Raw genomic sequence first — 20,620 nt, forward strand, 5'->3', positions numbered from 1 at the left:
CGCCGTTTACCTTCCCGCCGGAGCGGTACCTATTTATCTACTTGCACTTTGATGTGCTTTCGAACTGCTAGGTTTGCAGGAGCAGGGACCGAGCAACGGGAGCTCACCCCGTTGCAGGGATTTGAACCGCCGACCTTCTGATTGGCAAGTCCTAGGCTCTGTGGTTTAACCCACAGCGCCACCCGCGTCCCACATGGGATAGAAAGGTGCCAATCACACAATGAGCACCTGAGCGGAAGGGGGACTCAGGACAGGGCAGCATCCGATGCTTGTTATCTGGGTGGCACCTGGAGCCGTGACCAAGTGCAAAGGGCCTAGGGCTGTCTGAGAGTAAGGGAACACGCGGGAGAAGCCCGTGGGTGCCTTATTTCCTGCTATATATAGGCACAGGCGTGTTGGGTGGCTTTGGAAACCTTACCTGCCCAGGACTGAGAATGAGACAGCCACGTTTACTGGAAATTCTGGACCAAATCGCAGCGATCATTATGGGCTGGCGAGGGTGCAGGGTGGAGAGGCAGAAACGAGCCTGAGGATGCAAACTCTCTCCCTCCCCTCCCTCGCTTTTGCTACTCCTTTTGCAGGTAGACTGAGCCCACTCAACTCAAACCCCTTCCCTCCATTACCTCTCTCTCTCTCTTTTCTGGAAGCGTTCCTTGCGGCAGGGAAACCTCTCAATTTCAGGCCTCACCCTCGGCAGACATTGCAAGCTTAATCCCACTTCCCTTCCGGGCGAGGAGCAGATTCAGCGCTGCCAGGAGCTTCCCCTTTACTTTCTGTTTCACAACCTCTTTGCTGTTCTCTCCCCCTTTTCCGCTTCCCCTCCCCGCTGTGGAAGATACTCTCAGGACGGACAACCTCGAGATTCAGCGCGCAGCAGGTACCGGGTTCAAGTCCTGCCATCTCCGGCTAATGACGCCAAGCAGCGAATAAATGAGAGGGGCGCGTTCAGTGGACAGCCGCTTTCCACCCCAATATTTAGAAGCCAGGTTCCAGTGCTGCTCGTCTCTTTTTAGAGAGAACGGAGAAGATTCCTGCATTGCAAGAGGTCGGACCCTAGTTGACCCCTTGGGTACCTTACAACTCAAAAAATAAAACATTAAAAAAGATGATGATTCGCACAGAATAGATCAGGCTTTGAAATCAAAGTTGGACCTCAGCAACCGGACCGTGGTAGGAAAGGAGAGCGTGGCTTTGAGCCTGTGCAGAGAGCGCTTTCTTCTCTCAGCCAGAGCCTGGGCAGCTGAGCAATTCTTCCCCCTCGCTCCTCGTAGGCAGCGCAGCCTTCACCGGCATATCATCAGAAGACGACTGTTCTGCATGAATTCAAAACCATAGAACCTCAATTCTACCCTCAAGTCCAGGAGAGAGAAAGCAATGGGAGAAATGGCTGGAAGTAGATTTCTGCCTTTTCGGATAGCCCATAAAAGGTGGCAAATTTTGTTGGGGTGTGTGTGTGATCCACATACAGAGAAAATGCATGTCTCATTGCTAGGGGTGGGTGAATATGTCAATATGTTGGTTCCTCTGAGTTTCTCGTTTTTCCAGTCTTAAATTCAGGCTCTCCACATTTCTGCGTCAGTTTGCATTTTTATTATTTAAAAAAAAAATCAGGAAAAATCATCTGCATTTGAGGGCTAATTTCTCCTAAAACACACATTTTCCTATGCAATTCCCCTAATATACACTTTTTTTGCAAAGCATGTTTCCCTGATGTATTTTTGTGTGGTTTTTTCACTAACATTCACTTTGCATTAATGTGTACACCTTTGTGCACAGTACTTATCTGAAAAAGGACACTGCCCAATCTGGACAAGTGAAATTTCAAAACATGCTGTGTTTTGGTTTGCATCTTGTTTTCAAAGATATGAATCCGCTGATATCAAAACATGTATAGGGGATAAACTCTTTCCCAGGCTACTGGGCTGTCCATTGAGGTCCTTTCTCATCTGCCCCTCCTATAGAGCTCAGGGCAGTATACTTCACCACAAATCTGCTTACAGGGCCGGCCCTAACATTGGGCAGAGTGAGGTGCCCATTGCAGGCAGCTGGTTTTGGATGCTGTGAAAGAGCAGCCAATGGCTAGTTATCTAAGTTGTTGTCGATGCATATTAACAGAGGCACGCAGAGTGTACCACAGGTGCCAAAACCTGACCAGGTGTGAACCTTGATGTGTGAGCACAGATAAAGCTATGTCATTTGCTGTTCTGCCTTGGGCAAAGAGGTACCAATTAGCCCAGGAGCTACCCAGTGGACTTTGTGAGGATTTATATCCAGGCCTCCCTAGTCTGTTACAAGTGAAACACTACACCACATCAGGTGTGCTGTGCACCTCCAGCCCATAGACCATGGGTAGGCAAACTAAGGCCTGGGGCCTGGATCTGGCCCAATCGCTTTCTAAATCTGGCCCGCGGACAGTCCGGGAATCAGTGTGTTTTTACATGAGTAGAATGTGTGTTTTTATTTAAAATGCATCTCTGGGTTATTTGTGGGGCATAGGAATTCATTCATTTCCCCCGCAAAAATATAGTCTGGCCTCCCACAAGGTCTGAGGGACAGTGGACCGGCCCCCTGCTGAAAAAGTTTGCTGACCCCTGCCATAGACATTGTAGAAGAGGACCTCCCTGTCCACCTCCTGAATCCCGCCCCCATCATCTCAGCTAGTCATCCTTCAGCCGCGTTGCAGAAAAAAAGCACCTCTCCAAGCCCGATGAATTGATTGAGATTCCATTATCACCATCAGTGCTATTTTGCTAGAAAAATAGGCGCCGGAACTCACCACGAACACCTCCCTCGTTCTCTTGGAATGGCAATGGCACCAACTGAGAGGTGCTGGATGAGTTCTGGCAATTTCCAGTTCTGATGATCACTATTCATATCCAATCCTTTTCCCGCAAAGAAGCCCAGGGCAGCAAATGCACACACAAAAAAATCAAACATGCCAAACTAGGCCACAGCAGTCGTGGCTGCCACCACAATCTGCATCATTCCATGACTTTGTGACTCTAGAACAGCCACAGGCATTCCTATGCAAGAACTCCCTGCCTCCTTTCCCTATACCAACCATCCTGGTGGCATGAATCAACCGATTTGCATGTAGGCTTGGCACACAGGCAACCAGGAGTTGGGCGGGTGCTCTGGGAGCATGCTTAGCTCCACACCTGAGTAGGTGTGGAATGTATGACAAATGCAGTTACTAGTGCAATCTCAGGGTTATGGGTTTGAGCCCCATGTCTTCAAAAAAGATTCCTGGATTGCAGGGGGTTGGACTAGATGACCTCTGTGGTCTCTTCCGACTCTACAATTTGATGCAAGGAACGCTTATGTGGGGGACGAGGTGGGGCACCAGTTCTACATGCAGCCACTTCCATATTCATTCCCACTTAGCAGTTGGGAATGTTTCTAGACATTCCTTGACGTAGCCAAATCTCAGCCCACAGCGCTCAGGGTACATTATGAAAATGAGAATAAGGGAAGTAGGGTTGCCATATTTCAAAAAGTAAAAACCAGGAGAGTTGGGCTTTTTTTTTTTTAGACAAATGTTTTTTACAAAAATGCCAAAAAAACCCCAAGATTTTTCAATTGACTTGTCAAAGATGCTGGGTAAATTCCCACCAGACATCAATTCCGCCACTGAAATCCAGGTAATGTCCGGACATATGGCAGCCCTAAGAGAAGGGAGGATGGTGATAGACAACTGCTAGAAATCTAGCTAGACATATAGCTCAGCTGAAAAGGATGAATCCTGGATAAAGTGTGACCTGCAACAAAATGGTGCAGCGTGGATAGTTCCTGGTCATTGTGCCAGCCCACCATCCATGCTTTTCTCCATCTGATTCTATTCATTTCCCTTTCCCATCCATCTCTCTCTCTCTCTCTCTCTCTCTCTCTCTCTCTCTCTCTCTCTCTCACACACACACACACACACACAACCTCCCGCTTCTGTTTTCCCTCCCTCCATAGACTTCTTCAGTTCTGCAACCCCTTGGTGTGTCCCCCTCCATGCCCCAGCCCACCCCCCACCCCCAGTGTAGCTGCAAAGCAACAGCTCTCGCGTATGGACATCACAAACAAGAGAGAGGGAAGATAACCACCACCAGACGATAAACTTCAGTTTGGCATTTCCTCCAGCTGCTTCTCTGCTTGCTAGAACTTCCTTTCAGATACCTCTGGGGCAGTAACACACACAAGACAGCATTGCACAACAAGGGTTATTTCCTTTAGGCCTTTTTTATGCGTTTAATTACAAAATAACATTCCCACCACTCCCCCAAAGTACATATCAAAAATATAAAATGCCAGCCACTCCTCCGCAACAAGGAAAACGCTGGGGGGCTGTTAATTAACCCTTACCATTTCCGATCCCTGAGTCTCTGATCACAATCTCAAGGAGCAGGATTTAAGGAAGGTGGGAATCAACTTTAGGCGTAACTACTCTCTCCAAATTTCAAAACACCCTATTAAGTTACTGTGGTACACTTCATTTCCTTCTTTGAACTTTCTGCTCTCTACCAGCCTCACACAGATGCCCAATTATTTTTTGGGGGGAGATGAATGCTTTTAAAAACAGCTGCTATCAACTCTGAGTTGCCAATCCCCAGTTTATAGTTCGGTGGCAGCACCCTCTTTCAAACTGCCTAACTCCACTTGATTGAAAACTCATCACCCAGATAATGCAAACTGTTGGCTCAGAAAAGCTGGGACTCCGAAACCTGAATAAATGTTGTTAAAGAAATAATTTTGAATACTTTGATGCGCTTTGCATAAACATCCCATTTCTGCTAAATGTGGAGAATGGAGTCACGGTGACGGTTGAGATTGTGCAAGGCAGACAGCATCCTCACATTTTCTAGAATAGTCCTCGTAGGCTTAGGGCCTAGAACTTTGATTTTTTAAAAAATCCCTGTGATTGTAAGGGTGCACAAAGAGCTCACAGGACTCTCAGCTGCAGAGCAAGCCTAGCTTCACAACTGAAGTGACAAAAATTCTGGATGAATTATATCAGGCTTGTCTGTCTCCTATGCCGCCACTTCAGACAGCTTACCTACTTTATTATAAGAAGGTACTGGACTGACCTTTTTTTAATTCAACACCTTTTTTTGTTTTAAAAAAAGTTAATGTGCAAAACTGCTCTGAGGATGCAAGAGGTTCCTGGCTGCGTCACAAGCACTAGCCAATCAGCACTGTGCACAGCCAGTTCCTGCTGCAAGCTCACAGAATACTTCCCTCCGCTTCCCACTCACCTGGTCAACTCTGGAGAGGAATACACATCTCTTTTGAGTGAAGGTAGGAAGGCCATTTCCGAAGCAAAGCAGCCCATTGCTCTGAGAACATTATGTGCCTCTTCACCTTTTACAATAACCCTTGTAAGGGAGTGTGTTCATGAGGACTAGGGACTCCTGTTAGCACCAGTGACACATCTTATGGCTTTTTCTCCAGACTGGAAACGATTTCCCTCCCCGCGGACCAACTTGGAAGCATATATATTAAAGGTGGTAGGACAACAGTGGTATGGTTCCTTTCCCCTTCCACACACATCAGCAGCTTCTTCAGCAAGGGCACAATTATAAAATAATTCCAGAACAAGGAAACTGGCAACCATCGAGGAAAAAATTCGTCACGACTGTTCTTCAGAAGGATCACTGCACCACAGGAGATGACGGGTGGAGGGGGTGGAGAGGGTGGGACACCAGGGGTCTCCATATGTTGTTGTTCAACTCCATCATCCATCACCCTAGACCACAGGTCATGTTGCTTGGGGCTGATGGGAGAACAGCTGGAGAGCCATGGGCTTCTCATACCCACAGAATGGCCTGCCAAAGAGCATTCGACAAGGAATACCTGCAAGCAAACAACAGAGCCTGGGAAATGTACTGGCATGGATAGGGAACTTGGGGCCGTCCAGAAGTTGTCAGGACTCAGCTGCTGTCTGTCTTGGCCAACACGGCCAACGGTCAGGGTTGATGGGAGCTGGAGTCCAGCAACATCTGGAGGAGATTCCCCAGCCCTGATATGACGACACATTCCAGGCTTAACACTCCTTGACAATGCCCTGAAGCAACTGAACAAATGCAGGAGAATTTACACGGCACTTCCCTGCCACTGCAAGGAAAGATCAGGAATCAGGGGCATTCTGCCTTTCGAGAGCAACTTTCCTTGCGCTCCTACTCATCTAGCCAAGGAACCTTCTGATAAGGTTCTGCAGGCAGGGCCGGCCCACCCATGAGGCAAGGGGATGCAACCACCTCAGGGTACACAAGGGCAGCAGATCTGGCCTCCAAGGAATGCATCGCCTACTACTCCTTGTAGGTCGGATCTATTGCTTCCTCAGTCCCTCTTGTTGAATAGGAGGTGTTGCTGGTCTCCTTCCATCCTTGTTCCCAGCACAGATCGTTATCCACCCTCCCTGATGTAGATCTTCACTAGTCCTTTCCTCCCTGGCATTTTGTGGTTCAGCTCAGGAGCCAAAATGTCTCGGGCCAGCCCTGTCTCCTGGAACCTATGGCACAAGCCATTTTGGAAGTCATTTAGACACCACCACCAAGGAGAAACTTGGAGCCCTTCTCAATGCCAAGGGAAGATGGAAGGTGGTTTGGATGGACGGACATGGCCAAGAGCAGGTGGAGAAAATGCACAGTAGACTGGACAGATGAGCAGAAGGGAAAGGGCAATCTGGCAAATGGAAGGTCTCACCTAGATGGCCAGGCTGGGCTATGGAATTCATTGCAACAGGGCCCCACACTGGCCAATAGCATACATTTTAAGGAGTCACAAGATAAGGTCACTCTGGGCCATGACAGCCAGATGTGCAAGCCCACTTCTTGGTCCAGAATGCTGCATATCTTCAGATACTATGGATGAACAAAAACAGGTGGCCACCGCAGTGGTAGCTCTGCTGGTGAGCTTCTTTTGAGGCTTCTTCTGCCGGGACGTCAGAGAACGGGGAGCCACTGCCTTGATCCACCCATGGCCATTCTGAGGCTGACTTTGCCCTTTATGGAAGCATTGGCAGGAAAAGGAAAGGAGTGGCGGAATGAATGAATAAAAAGGATAGGCAGGAAAATGTCAGAGGCAAAACTCATGGATGCAGAGAGTCCCTGAAAAGTGGCCACTCAAGGGTGATCTTTGGTGTTGCCAACTTTCTCTGGGTCAAAGCTCCAGGTTTCTCTTGGAAGATCTGAGCGCCCCGAAATCCAGCGGCATCTCAGCTCCGCCTGCCTTCGTAGGAGGGCTCGGGGAAGTCGCTTAGGTCCCTGCCGATGATCTCGGTTACTGTGGAGAGAAAAGAGGTCAGTGTGGGCGAGATGGAGAGGGCTTGAGAGAAGCCTCGTAAGTGCTGCCTTGGGAGCTCAGTGGCAAACTACTCAAGGTCCCCCCTAGGGCTTGGGGAGGAATTTGTTTGTTTGCAGCAGACGGATCTGGTCCTCTTGAGCCTGCTTGTCGGTTGGATTCTCTGGATTCTGCTATGCATTTCTGATGCGCAAAAAGTGTGCACAAAATTACGCAAAACATGTGGGTTTCTTTTACATGTGAATGCACTGAAAATTTTAAAAACATGTGTTTTAAGTAAGAAGTGCATAAATTAAAAAGCTAATCTGTGCATTCTCTAAAACACACACAATGGAATAGACCTATGGCTGACCTCCTGAGAGACAAAAAAGAGGGACTGAATTAGTTGCTCAGCCTGTCCTTACCCAAAGCTCACCTAAGCAAGTTCATGACCTAGGCAAATTGAAATTTCTTAATTTCTCTACTCAACATCTGCAATAAGAGAATAACACCACCAGCAGTGCAGCTGAGTTTATGTTTCCCAGGGGCCACTTGTGGCCTAGGACAGGTGAGGCAGATCAGCAGGTGGAACTTGCAGAATATTGTGGCCTGGGATTGCAGAGGTGACATTTTGTTGTACAGACAGCAGTTACAAACAAAAGCAGACAGAATCCACCATGAAAATACACTATTAGTGTGTCATGAACATACAGTCATACCTTGGATCCCGAACACTCTGGAACCTGGATGTTTTGCCTCCTGAAGGCCAAAGTGATTGTTCCGGTTTGAGAAAGTTCTTTTGGAATCCAAATGTCTGATGGGGCTTCCGCAGCCAATCAGAAGCTGCAATTTGGTTTCCTAATGTTTTGGAAGTCAAACAGACTTCTGGAACAGATTCCGTTTGACTTCCAAGGTACGACTGTATTGAAAAATGCATCCACAATGAACCAATAGTCTGGGGCGGTCCATAGATTACCACGATTCTGACAATATCTGTCTGTTTGTCTGTCTGTCTGTCTATTATCTATCTATCTATCTATCTATCTATCTATCTATCTATCTATCTATCTATCTATCTATCACCTGTAAATATCTCAAGAGAAGATGCAAAGACATGTTTTTGTGCCCCCCCCCCCCCCCCCGTTCACAGCTCTAGCTTTACCTTCCTCCAGCGTGATCCCGTGGATGGGCAAGTTATCCCGGAAGCCACCATCAAACCCCGATTTCTCCAGCTCTTTGGTGCTATGTTCTTGGGACACCAGCTCTGGATCTGTCCATTCCGGAGTCCTCTCCCCGCTGCGGTTCTCTCCCCGCCCCGGTGGCTGAGCTCCGAGTTGTGGGCTGGGAGGCTGGAAGTGGGGCGGGAGGCATTCTAGGGCATGGAGATGGGGCAGGCCCGCTGGAGACAGGAGGGGCACAGAGAGGTTGACACCCCTATAGGCCTCGTTTTGAGGGAAGCGGAAGGCAGGGTTGCAGCGGTTGGGGGAGGAGAAGGAGCAAGGGTTCCAGTCGGGGCCGTAGGGGGAGCACGGCGGGGAGCGCTCGGGGCAGTAAGGGAAGGGGGGTCTGGAGGGAGAGAAATCCATGGCGCCCTGTGCCGGCTGTAGTGAGAAAGGAGAACTCTGAGCGGTGTGGGTGAAACCACGGTGGGGGGCATCTGGGAGTGCTTCTTCTTTGAAGATCACTGGATGAGACGGGTGGGTTGAAGAGGAAAGGGAGGGGGGAGAAAGAAAAGCCATCAATATCACTTTTAGCAGTCATAAAGGTAAAGGGACCCCTGACCATTAGGTCCAGTCGTGGCCGACTCTGGGGTTGCGGCGCTCGTCTCGCTCTATGGGCCGAGGGAGCCGGCGTACAGCTTCCGGGTCATGTGGCCAGCATGACTAAGCCGCTTCTGGTGAACCAGAGCAGCGCACGGAAACGCCGTTTACCTTCCCGCCGGAGTGGTACCTATTTATCTACTTGCACTTTGAGGTGCTTTCGAACTGCTAGGTTGGCAGGAGCAGGGACCGAGCAACGGGAGCTCACCCCGTCGTGGGGATTGGAACTGCCGACCTTCTGATCGGCAAGTCCTAGGCTCTGTGGTTTAACCCACAGCGCCACCCGCGTCCCATTTAGCAGTCATACACCCCCTCAATATTCGCCCCCCCCCCCCCCATTTCCAGTTTGCACTTTGACGTACCAGGTAAGTATTTGAAGGCCTGAGCAGGGCTCCTTTTCCTGCGTCCGTTGGAGACGTAAAAATAGGTCTGAACAGGCCGAGACACTTGTTTGTTGCTGTATTCGGGGACAGTGAGGGTCAGCGAGGCCTGTGGAAGCAGGGAAAAAGCAGCTGATGATGTGTTGCATGGCCTTGCTCAGGTAAAAAATTGCCAAACGGAGGTTTGCCTATCTATATAACCAGCCACAGTTCATGAGCAGGCATTTACAGAAGCACTTCTCAAAATCATTTCTGGGTTTCCTCGTATCATCTTCCTGCTCCTCATGAAAAGATCCAAACCTGACTGTTTCCATTTCAGCATGAGAGGATATACACACTTTCAATCCTGCTCTGTATACAAGCTCAAAGCGGATGCCACCGTCAGCCATTCCACTGGGCCGCAGATGAACTGAAGATGAAACGGCAAGGCTGATTCCATCAGCTCATCTGGGAACAACTGCCATTGGACTCCCCATTCCCAGACCAGCCCCTGTCAGTGACCGTTCCACTTGGCAGGATTTGATTCCTTCCCACCTTATCTCTCTATCCCTTTTATATCCCATCTATTTCAATGTTAATTGTTTTAATAATAATAATAAATCTGACTCGTGCTGGGGAGTGGCATCCTGATGCCTTTCTGATGCCACTGGACTCCAGCCACAAATGATAGGAGTTATAATCCAACAGCACCTAGACAGTTTCCCCTTTCTGGACGTTGCATGTATCAATGGAAAAACTACCAGGACTTATTTCCCTGCACTGAATCTCCAAGAGCCTTTATGTGTGCCTTTCCCCTCTGTTCCTGTTCCTGGCAATAATAATTACCAACATGGAGGTTTTTAAAAACAAACAAACCAGCTGTTCTCCAATAGCAAAGACTCATTACTTGTCTCTGTGCGATCAGCGTAATGGCCCAGGCCAGGATTTCCCTGCTGTCATCCACATTCACTAAAAGTCTTTCCCCATTCCCCACTAAATGTTTTTCATAAACCTAGCCCCACTCCTGACGGGAAAAAGCCAGGCTGCAAATTTACTTCCCACATGAGGAGATCACTGTCCAGAATTCTCACCTCTGTGCTTTTCAGCCGATTGACATTTGCCTCTTCTTCCCACTGGAGTTTTCCATCTGAAGCAAAACAGCAACAACAAAAGCAATTGACCAATATCAGGTGGAGGGGAGGGCCTATTAACAAGGATGATGAGGGCAGGGGATGGAAAGGTGTCAAAGGCTTGCTGTATTTCTCTGGAGAGCACACCAACTGGCCGTGCAGGAGACGGCCATCATCTGCTATTTGTCCCCAGCATCTGGTACACTGCCCCAGAAGATGGATGCTCCATCTCTCAGTTGTCATGACCGACCCGTGCTCCAAAGCAATCAAAGGCCAAGCTGCCACCCCATTGCCACAAGTTAAAAATTGCGCTTTGCTTACCGGGGCCTCGTTCAATGAAGACAACTTTTGATTCAGGCAGGAAGTTAGCACCAGTGATCACCATCTCTTCTCCGCCATGTACGGAGCACGCGCTGAGGCTGTAGTTTTCCACTTGGGGGAGCTCCTGTGCTGAGCGCTGGGCTGTGCGCAGGAGAGGCAAGGAGGGGTCACAAAGGAGAGATCACCTTGCACAAGCACAGCCACATTTAAGAGGAATTGAGGAAGTGCTCCATTAAGAGGAATGGAGAACTGAATAAATCCAGTGTACAACTGCCTCCCCAAACCCACCCTCCCTCCCTCTCTCTAAAATCCACCTTTTCCATGATGCATCTGGCCTAGTCTCTTATGAATCAGCCGCCATTTTGTGCTCACAACTGGATCAGCATAAGTTGGCCTAATCAGCATTGCGCTCTGGGAAATCACCTTTTTTTCCACCTTTGTTTTTCTTGATCTCCAGAGAGATGGGTGCATTCAGATGAAGGGATTATTGTGTTTATAACACTAACGCTTCCGTCCCAATTTCTAACAGTTCCTTTTACAATGCATTACGTCTTGCACCATGTGACTTTTTGATCAATACACCACCAAGTCATGCCAAATTATTTCTTTCACAACAGTGCACGGTGCGTGACACCACCGTATCGCCCTTTATGTATGCATGCACTTCTATATAAGTCCGTGTAACTCACAGGTCTGTGGACTCCACTTTTGTGCTTTCCCCAGGGGGCACTGTTGCACTGATCAAGTAAAGTCGTCTGAAATATCTAAACCACACTATACATTTAGAGTACCATTATACCACTTCAAACAGCCATGGCTCCCTCTGTGCAAAGAATCCTGGGGCCTGTAGTTTTCTAAGGGTGCTGTGAGAGTTGCTAGGAGACCCCTTACAGAGCTACAATTCCACAGCACCCTTAACAAACTACAGCTCCTATGCTATCTTTTTTTTTTAGGAGGGTGAAACAGTTAAGCGGTACTAGAGTGTTTTCAATGTCTGGTGTGGATGCGACCTTAGGATTCAGGCTGACCTCCAGCTACATGGAGGCTTGCTTCTCCCATACACACCTCCCCACCCACAACACCCCCAGAGGGCACTCACAGCACTCGATGGGTACTGAGGCAGTCTGGATAGAGACCACCTTGCCATTTCCTTGCGGGACGTGGACCCGGAAGACCAGGCGCACCCGCGTGTTCTTGCGCCCGATGTCTGTCTCCCCCTTGCGCAGCTCAATGTCCGAATTCCGTAGCTTCAGGATCCCAGCGCAGTCAATACTGGTGCAGGGGGGAAAGGGGGGGGGGAGTTGTCTGTGAATCGACGGCAGTTCGCTGTTCATGTTATGCACCTCCTTCTCAGAACACGGATGGCAAATCTCAGTCCCATGGGTTAAATAGGCCCATGTTGGGCCCTTGGGACCCTAGCCACACCCCTTCTTCCCAGGCCTGCTCTGCACCCTCCTCGAATGCTTTTGCCCGGCTAGAATGTTCCATTGATCTCTGGTGATGCTTCTTGCTCATCTGGATGGAGGGATAAGCAAGAAACATGGCTCCTGCACAAAGCTAAACATTGCACTTGTTGCTCCTCCCCGTTTTTCCTTCTGGATCTGCCCTCCAGATCTGGGACCTGCCCCCAGAGGGTAGCTACTCCCACTTTTGCTTGTGGCTCCACCCACCGCTGGCATGTGGCCTCCAGAAGGCTGCCTGGAAGGAAATATGGCCCTTGGGCTAAAAGGGTCCCTCACCCCGCCTGAGAATAGTAGAGAAGGAAGAGTCTCTTAGATCCTCAGCTTCTGTCTCCTACCAGCATCAGAATCCTGCCTAGAGCTGAATTGAAACTACACACGCATTTGATAACTAGGACACATTTTGCCTTGGGGAAAATCAGGGTCACTTACAGGTTTGGGTTACTTTCTGCAAGTGCCCTCTTCTATTCCCCCAACACAGGGTTTTCTTTTCTTTTTTCTTTCTTTTCAATGGGTAGATCAGAACACATTGGCGAAGTACAGCCACCCAACATTTTCTTTCCCCCCAGAACGCCTTGATCCCCACTGCACTGCAAACCCAAAGGCATTATGGGGTGAAGAAAATGGTGGAAAAGAACATGGCAGGCAACAGCTGCACTGGTTTTATGAAAAGGAAGTTGGAGACCTGCAAAAGCTCAACTGGGCCCTGGCACTTGCCTGACCATGATGGGTGCTAGCGCCTGTTGACGATCCAGTACTCTTTTCTAAAACTCATTAATCCCAAAGAACCCACAAAACAAGAATAATGGGTGCAGTCAATTTGAGAGTGGCACAGAATGGAACCTGGGGGAGGGTCTACCTTGTTGCCCTGTAAATATATTACCTTTCTGAAATTGCCCAAACCCACCTGCCTATGTGTTGTAAACTCACTAAGTATGTTCATCCAACACAGGATTGGTTGCTACTCCCTGTTAAGCATCTATAAAGGTAAAGGGACCCCTGACCATTAGGTCCAGTCGTGACCGACTCTGGGGTTGCGGCGCTCATCTCGCTTTACTGGCCGAGGGAACCGGTGTACAGCTTCTGGGTCATGTGGCCAGCATGACAAAGCGACTTCTGGCGAACCAGAGCAGCGCATGGAAACGCCGTTTACCTTCTCGCCAGAGCAGTACCTATTTATCTACTTGCACTTTGATGTGCTTTCGAACTGCTAGGTTGGCAGGAGCAGGGACCGAGCAACGGGAGCTCACCCCATCGCGGGGATTCGAACTGCCAACCTTCTGATCGGCAAGCCCTAGGTTCTGTGGTTTAACCCACAGCGCCACCCACGTCCCATTAAGCATCTATACTTAGTTGCAAAATCAGGTTTGCTACTACGTAAGGAGGGATTTCCATATTTTTTAATAATTGGGCATATTTGCCAACCACATCAACCCCCCCCCCCTTCGAAAGCCCTGCAAAACAATTCTTACTTGGCAGCCATGTTATTCTCAGGCAGCAGGGACATCTCAAGGACCTTGGTGCCATTGATGATGGATTCATAGCTCGTGGTGGCAACCATTTTGCCAGTGATGCGGTGCACTTGGTAGAAGGCATGGGGACGCAAGTTCCGCTCATCCGCCGTGCCGATGAACATTTGTAAGGTAAGGGGCTTCTCATCATAGCCTAAAAGCTGGGGTGGGGAGTAAAGGAGAATGGTAAGCTTCTCTGAAATAAAACATCTCATCTCATTGCCATGACCATGAACCAAGCTTTTGAGTTCGTCTGAGGATGTGGCAAAAGCAGTGTGATGATTGCCGCCCCCTAGGAGAAAATAGTCACCCTAGACATTTTCCTGCACGGCCAAAGCGACTTGAGCGATCATCCCCGCTAAGATCTGGCCACCATCCCCAGCCAATGCATTCTGTAATGGGACATCTCACACGTGAATTTCCCCGTCCACTTCTGAACATTCTGTGACGCTGCGTCACGGCAGATGCTCTGTATGTGGCAAAGGGGTGGCCTGGTTCATTTCCTTGCAAGAAGAACCCGCAATGGGTGGTCACGGATCTGCATGTTTTAAAAGTCCCAGTTTCAAATTCCTGGCCATCACCACTTCAGAAGGTTCAGAGACAGCAGGGCTAGGAAACAGTCTGTCCAAGACCCTGTGGCTATGATGTCACAGAATGTTCATAAACACTTAGCAGCTGAAGGGGAAGGTTCGGTTGTGATTTTTTAAAGAAAAATAAAAATCACTGCAGTGGATATTAAATATGCTTGCTTCAAATTCTCCAGAGACTTTATTTAGTCTTTAAAAAAAAAAATTCTGGGGGCTGATCCCTGTCTGAAATTAAGTTGTGCAATCACAGACCTGGAAGGTGGGCGTCTATTCCATGAAAAGAGCACTGTGTGTCTTACATATTGATTACTCCCCGTCTCCACCACCTCCTTACCAGCCACCCTCTTTGGCAAAGGCCACTGCAGCTGGAGACATCGGTGGTCTTGCCTCAGGGACGCCCAGATGTTTCCAATCAGAGGCCAAGACTTCCAGCTGCAGTCGATTTGAGCCTTAAAGGAAAACGCTCCGTTTTTACCTCTCCCCTCCCCACTCATGCCATGGAAGATGGAAGGATCTGAGGCCTGAAGGATTGTGGGGGCAGTGGAAGCGGTCTTGGAACCTGCAGAAACCTATGCCAACTTTTGGAAAGGGTGGGGTGGGGCATGGGAAGCAGGGAGATGGCAGGAGAAAGGGGGAAGGGGGTGCAGCTTTAGGAAACGAAGGGTTTGCCTCTCTGCAAGGAAGGGCAAGTTCTGAACGCCGGCAGAAGAGGAGTGGAATTTGCCAAAAAGCATATGGAGCAAGCGGTGGGGGTATTTGTCGTCCCACGTGCGCACATGCAAACACTCCACACTCCGACTTGCTATCCCTAAGAGTGACGCAGAGGGGCTGGATGCAGGAGGAGACCAGCGCTGCGAATCTGAAATGAGAGCGTGGGAAAGGGCAGCCCCGAGATCCTGGTTACAGGGGAATGTGATGGGGAATGGAAGGGGAAGGATACACACACAAAAACAGGAGTTGGGGGGGACGGAGGCAACGAAAAGAGAGAAAGGATGGACCTCGGCTTTTCATGCCAACCTCCCCCCACCCCAGTCCTAGGAAAATGTACATATAGATCTCCACATCGTAATTTGAGGAAACTAGGATACAAAGAGATGGAGTACAGTATAGGGAAAGTTGCAATCACAGTACAAAAACACGTACGCACTGATCAAACCTTCCTGTCACTATAAGAACAAGCCAAATATCACCCCCTCACTCTCATAAAGTCGTGGGTTTCGTTTTGTTTTTTTTAAAAAAAAAAGTTTCCACCTTCCCACTTATTTAAAAGGCACTCATCTATATTTAGCGGGCAGCTATTTCACAATTTGTTGCAAAAAAAATCCGTGACATTTGTCTTTCTTTCTTTTCCTTTTTTTGGCCCCCGCAAGCAGCCTTTGAAGTGGGAATAGTTTTCATCTTTCAAATTTCTGGATGGAGACTTTCAAACCAGCCCTCAAAGAAAAGAAAATTTTAAAAAAGAGGAAGTTTCCCTTCTGGATTAGCTTGACTGAAAATGCTGAGATATTTATATATATATATTTATTTAAAAAAAAACTACGTTGACAACAAGCTCCCTGGATGCTGGGGGCAGAGGAGAGGGCTTTTTAAAATAACAACAATACCAGAAAATAAAAAATGCATATGAGCTCTTATGGAGTAAATGGTGTCGAAAGCAAAGCTGGCTTTACCTGGCTAAATGGCAAAGGTGGCAACCAACCCTCAGCCTGAAAGCCTTACTAGCTCCTGTCCCAAATATGGAGGTGGAGCCTGTGATTATGTGGTGAGAATAAATATACTCTACACATGCTCAGGTGTACTCTCGGCCCACTTTTAAGACAAAACCATAATACATAGAAGAGTGCATTATTGCCTTTTCCACATTACCATACATTTCAATGCTCCAGAAGTTTTTGAACTCCAGCTCCCATCAGCCCCACCCAGCAGGGCCAAAGTTCATGGGATAATGGGAGTTGTTGTCCGATGACTTCAAGGCCATGAGTTCCCTATGCCTGGCCGACAGTCATTTTGTGAGACTGTGGTTGCAGGAGAGATGCGAAGTGGGAACTTTCTTTCAGTTCATTGTCGCTCCTCCCACCCACCCAACCCCCTGGTCCCATTCTTATCCCGGTTCTTGTTAGCTCCCCCCACCCCTCAGATACCTTCACCACAGGGTGTCCTCCTGGAGCGGCCTTCACAGCACCCCGGCTGCCCTCCGTCTCATAATGGGCTCGGTGGTGAGTTCGGGGCTGCACCTCGATTTTCAGCTCATACTGTTCGTATTGACTGGGGAGAGGCCAGTCCAGAGGGGGGAGAGCAGAAGACCTGGGGAATGGGTGAAAGGAAGGACCGTGAAGTTGACGACTTAGGCACTAGAAGTGACCGCGTCCGACCTCCTCCTGCTGGCAACCCAAACAGGAATGCAGCAGGGGACTCGTGTACCTTTAATACATAGCTGCAACAAAGAGGAAACTGGAACACAAGAAGCTGTTAAGTAACAAACCACGTTATTTGTCTACCTAGCTCGCTCAGCATTTTCTACTCTGATGGACAGGATCTCAGGCAGCGGTCTTTTATGGCACTTGCTCCTTTGAACTGAAGATGTCAGGAATCAAAAACCTGGAACATCACACACATAGAGCATGCGATCTACCATGATGCTGTGGCTTCTCTTCCAATGGATGGTGGGTGAAGCTCCCCCCATCCTGGCTGCAAAAGGATGGCAGGGGAAGATGGCACTACCAGAGTTCATGCTTCAAAACAACTATTAAAAAGGCACATAAGATTTGACCAGCTAAATTTCTCCCCACCTACAACGCTCACAGGCACTCAGTGCAGAACCTCCAGCCTCCTTTCCCGAGTTTGCAGTTAGTAATATTTAAGAACATAAATTGCAAGGCTTGCAAAGGGATCTACAATGAGTTACTAGCCCTCATGTATTTCAAATATATATATTTTTTCTCTTGGCTTGCTCATCACCAATTATGAGCTTGCCGTAGCTGAGGGGCTAGTCAGAGGCCAGATAACTTTTCACATTGGCATTCATCCAGAGCACACTCCTGATGAGTACGCATTTCACACTTCTCTTGTGCCGGATCATGATCCCTGCTGGATTCAGATTTAAGAACCATATCATGCAACCATCCTCTCTTACATGGTGGCCAATCAGAGGCCCTTGGAAGCCCACAAGGAGAGCATAAAAGCATAGGAACATAGGAAGATGTACTACAAGTCAAATTGTATACAGTATAGCTCATTATTGTCTAGAGAGACTGGAATCAGGTATCCAAGGTTTCAGAAAGGGGCTTCTCCTAAGGATTACCTGAGGATGCCCAAGGATTACCTTCTGCATGCAAAGCAGATGCTCCACCACCAAGCTATAGTCTTTCCCTTCGCAGTTTGTCCACAGTAGCTTGTATCTTGAGATTTTGTTGTTTAGTCGTGTCTGACTCTTCGTGACCCCATGGACCAGAGCACACCAGGCACTCCTGCCTTCCACTGCCTCCCGCAGTTTGGTCAAACTCACGTTAGTGTATCTAGAGATATGCAGCTTCAAAACATGATCTGTTTTGCCATCATAGCTCACTGCCATAGCTAGATCGATTCTCCGTGAATTGGTCCATCGCAGGGGGGAATGATTCGGAATGGGGCAACCAAAACAATCAAGGAGATGGAGGAATTACCCTATGAGGAAAGGTTGCAACCTGAGTTTGTAGCTCAGAAATTGAGGTAGCTCCATTAGTTAGAGTGTGGTGGCGATAACACCAGGGTCGCAGGTTTGATCCCTGGATGGGACAGGAGTTGGACCAGATGATCCTCAGGATCCCTTCAAATTCTACAGCTCTTGTGATTCTGTGAACTGGAGCTTCTTAGCTACAGAAAAGTCAAGTACAGTGGTACCTCGGGTTAAGAACTTAATTCATTCTGGAGGTCCGTTCTTAACCTGAAACTGTTCTTAACCTGAGGTACCACTTTAGCTAATGGGGCCTCCCGCTTAATGCTAAGCCAATGCTGCACGATTTCTGTTCACATCCTGAAGCAAAGTTCTTAACCCAAGATAATATTTCTGGGTTAGCAAAGTCTGTAGCCTGAAGCGAGGTACCAATGTACGAAGAGGCATGATGGAAGTTTATAAAATGATGGAAGGCATGAAGTCGATGGAGAGAAGTTTTTCTCAAATGAAGCTGAACATTGCAAGACTCGGGGCAGACAAAAGAAAGTGCTTCTCCATTCAGCACATCCTTAAACTGTGGAACTCTCTCCCACAAGAAGCAGTAATGGCCACCATCCTGGACAGCTTTAAAGGATGATTAGACAAATTCATGGATGATAAGGATATCCGTTTGCCCTTAGCCACAGTGACTATCTTCACCTTCCTGCCAGAGGCAGTATCCCTTTGAATACTAGTCACTGGAATCACAAGCATACACTGTTACATGCAGGTCCTCTTTGTGAGCTGGCCATGGGACCCTGGCTGGCCACAGTGAGAAATGGACTAGGTGGGCCATAGGCCTGATCCAACAGGGTCCTCCTATGCCCTTATCTAAACAAACCAGTGGCCACCATGTGGTCTCAAATTCAATCTGCCATATATGTAACTCCACAAAAGTTACTAGCCTTGCAGAGAGCTCTCTGTCCCTCCTACAACATTCTGCGGATGGAAAAGTGCCTCTCGCCATCCCCGGGCAATGGACTCTGTTTCTATGCTGGCTGCAGAGGAGTGATACAGCTCACTAGCCTGTACAGCAGGGATAATAATAATGATGATGATGATGATGATGATGATGATGATGATAAATTTTTATTTATACCCCGCCCTTCCCGGTTCAGAAAACCAGGCTCAGCTAACAACAAATTTAAAACACCTAATTGTAGAAGCAGCATAAAATACAGTATAAAAACATGAATAACAATAAAATTCAAAGTTCAGAAATCAATTTGGGGGAAATCCATCTAATAAGCATTAGATAGTCACCAGGGCTAGCTGGCTGAATTAGTCCTACTTGGGCCAGCAAGGAGGCCAGGGGAGAATTAGTTGTGGGGTCTCAGAGCGGGTAATCTTCATAAAAGGGGAGGGGGAGGGAAGAGAAGGGAAATAAAAGAGCAGGCTGAATTCAAATTAAAGGCCAGGCAGAATGGGGATGGGGAACCTGTGGCTCTCTGGGCGATACTGGACTCCGATCGGTGCCAGCTGGCATGGCCAATGCTCAGTGATTATGGGAGCTCTAGTCCTGCAAACATCTGGAAGATCGCAGCTTCCCCATCCCTGCTCTGCAGCCTCCTGCATGCAATTGCTTGCCACCACTGGCTAGCAGGCTAGTGTGCTTAAAACACAAAAGGCTGCCGTACTTTGCAAATTAATTGTGCGTTGTACAAAGAAGCCTTCTGGCCTGTCCCAAATATCAGCCAATCCCTGTTTTTTTAGGCAGCCCAGAGTTATGGAAGAGATGTTGGGAAAGGCAGTTCCTTATTATTGGTGACCTCTCCTTCAGATCCTGCATCTCCTGCAGATGTTTATTGGACTCCCAATTCCCCATCAGCCCCCAGCTGGCATGGACAATGGCCAATGATCAGGGGTTGTGCTCCAGGAACATCTAAAGGACCATCTATGTTGGCTACCTCTGTTCTACACCACGTGTGATCTGATGAAGCTGCCCTTGCAAGGATATATTTTAAAAACAACAACTGAAAAGCTTCAAATGCTTTAGATACAGGGTGGACGGAAGGCAAATCAGAAGCTACTGGGAGACCTCTGGGGGATCTGAAGTAATTCAGCAAGCGTTCTGGACTCCCAGCTGGCTATCAGCAGCAACAAGTGAGACTGCTATAAAGCAGAGCCAGGCCCGTCTTAGCCATAGAAGCTAGTGGCGCAGGGCTCCAGGGCGCCAAGTTCTATAGGGAGCCAGGCGAGAGTCCGGGGAACCCCAAATGAGCACGCTGAGTGAGCGAGGGTGCGTGCACCGAGCGTCGGCTAGGTCTTTCCCCTTTTAGCCTGCAGGCGCCGAATTCTGCAGGGCACCAGAAGGCTAAAAGGAAAAAAACCTAGCCAACGCTCGCCGGGAGCGGCGCACGTGCCCTAGCTCGGCACAGGCCCGCTCGCTCGGTTTGCTGCCTGCAGTGGCCACCGCGGCACGAAGCGGCCAGCTGAGGCAGGAGGCGTCGTGTCCAGCCTCCGCCTCTTCCCCGC

The 20,620-nt window shown here is 48.7% G+C and overlaps 1 protein-coding gene and 1 long non-coding RNA gene across 2 annotated transcripts in view; both read right to left on the minus strand.

Moving 5' to 3' along the window:
• The window catches only part of LOC309326667, a 172,347-nt gene that overhangs the window by 23,003 nt on the left and 128,724 nt on the right, over positions 1 to 20,620 (minus strand). The gene's annotated exons all lie outside the window — the stretch shown is intronic.
• Positions 4,209 to 20,620, minus strand: part of NFATC4 (nuclear factor of activated T cells 4) — a 29,087-nt gene continuing 12,675 nt past the window's right edge. The window contains exons 3-10 of the mRNA XM_081835410.1: positions 16,596 to 16,758; positions 13,829 to 14,028; positions 11,996 to 12,168; positions 10,897 to 11,037; positions 10,537 to 10,592; positions 9,449 to 9,575; positions 8,429 to 8,950; positions 4,209 to 7,269 (exon numbers count right to left, since the gene is read on the minus strand). Coding sequence (XP_081691536.1) covers positions 7,202 to 7,269; positions 8,429 to 8,950; positions 9,449 to 9,575; positions 10,537 to 10,592; positions 10,897 to 11,037; positions 11,996 to 12,168; positions 13,829 to 14,028; positions 16,596 to 16,758 — 1,450 coding nt within the window. The 3' untranslated portion in view covers positions 4,209 to 7,201. The remainder of the gene's footprint in view (positions 7,270 to 8,428; positions 8,951 to 9,448; positions 9,576 to 10,536; positions 10,593 to 10,896; positions 11,038 to 11,995; positions 12,169 to 13,828; positions 14,029 to 16,595; positions 16,759 to 20,620) is intronic.

The sequence above is a fragment of the Podarcis erhardii genome (genome assembly GCF_964252035.2).
Source record: "Podarcis erhardii genome assembly, chromosome: 13".
Lineage (NCBI taxonomy): Eukaryota > Metazoa > Chordata > Lepidosauria > Squamata > Lacertidae > Podarcis > Podarcis erhardii.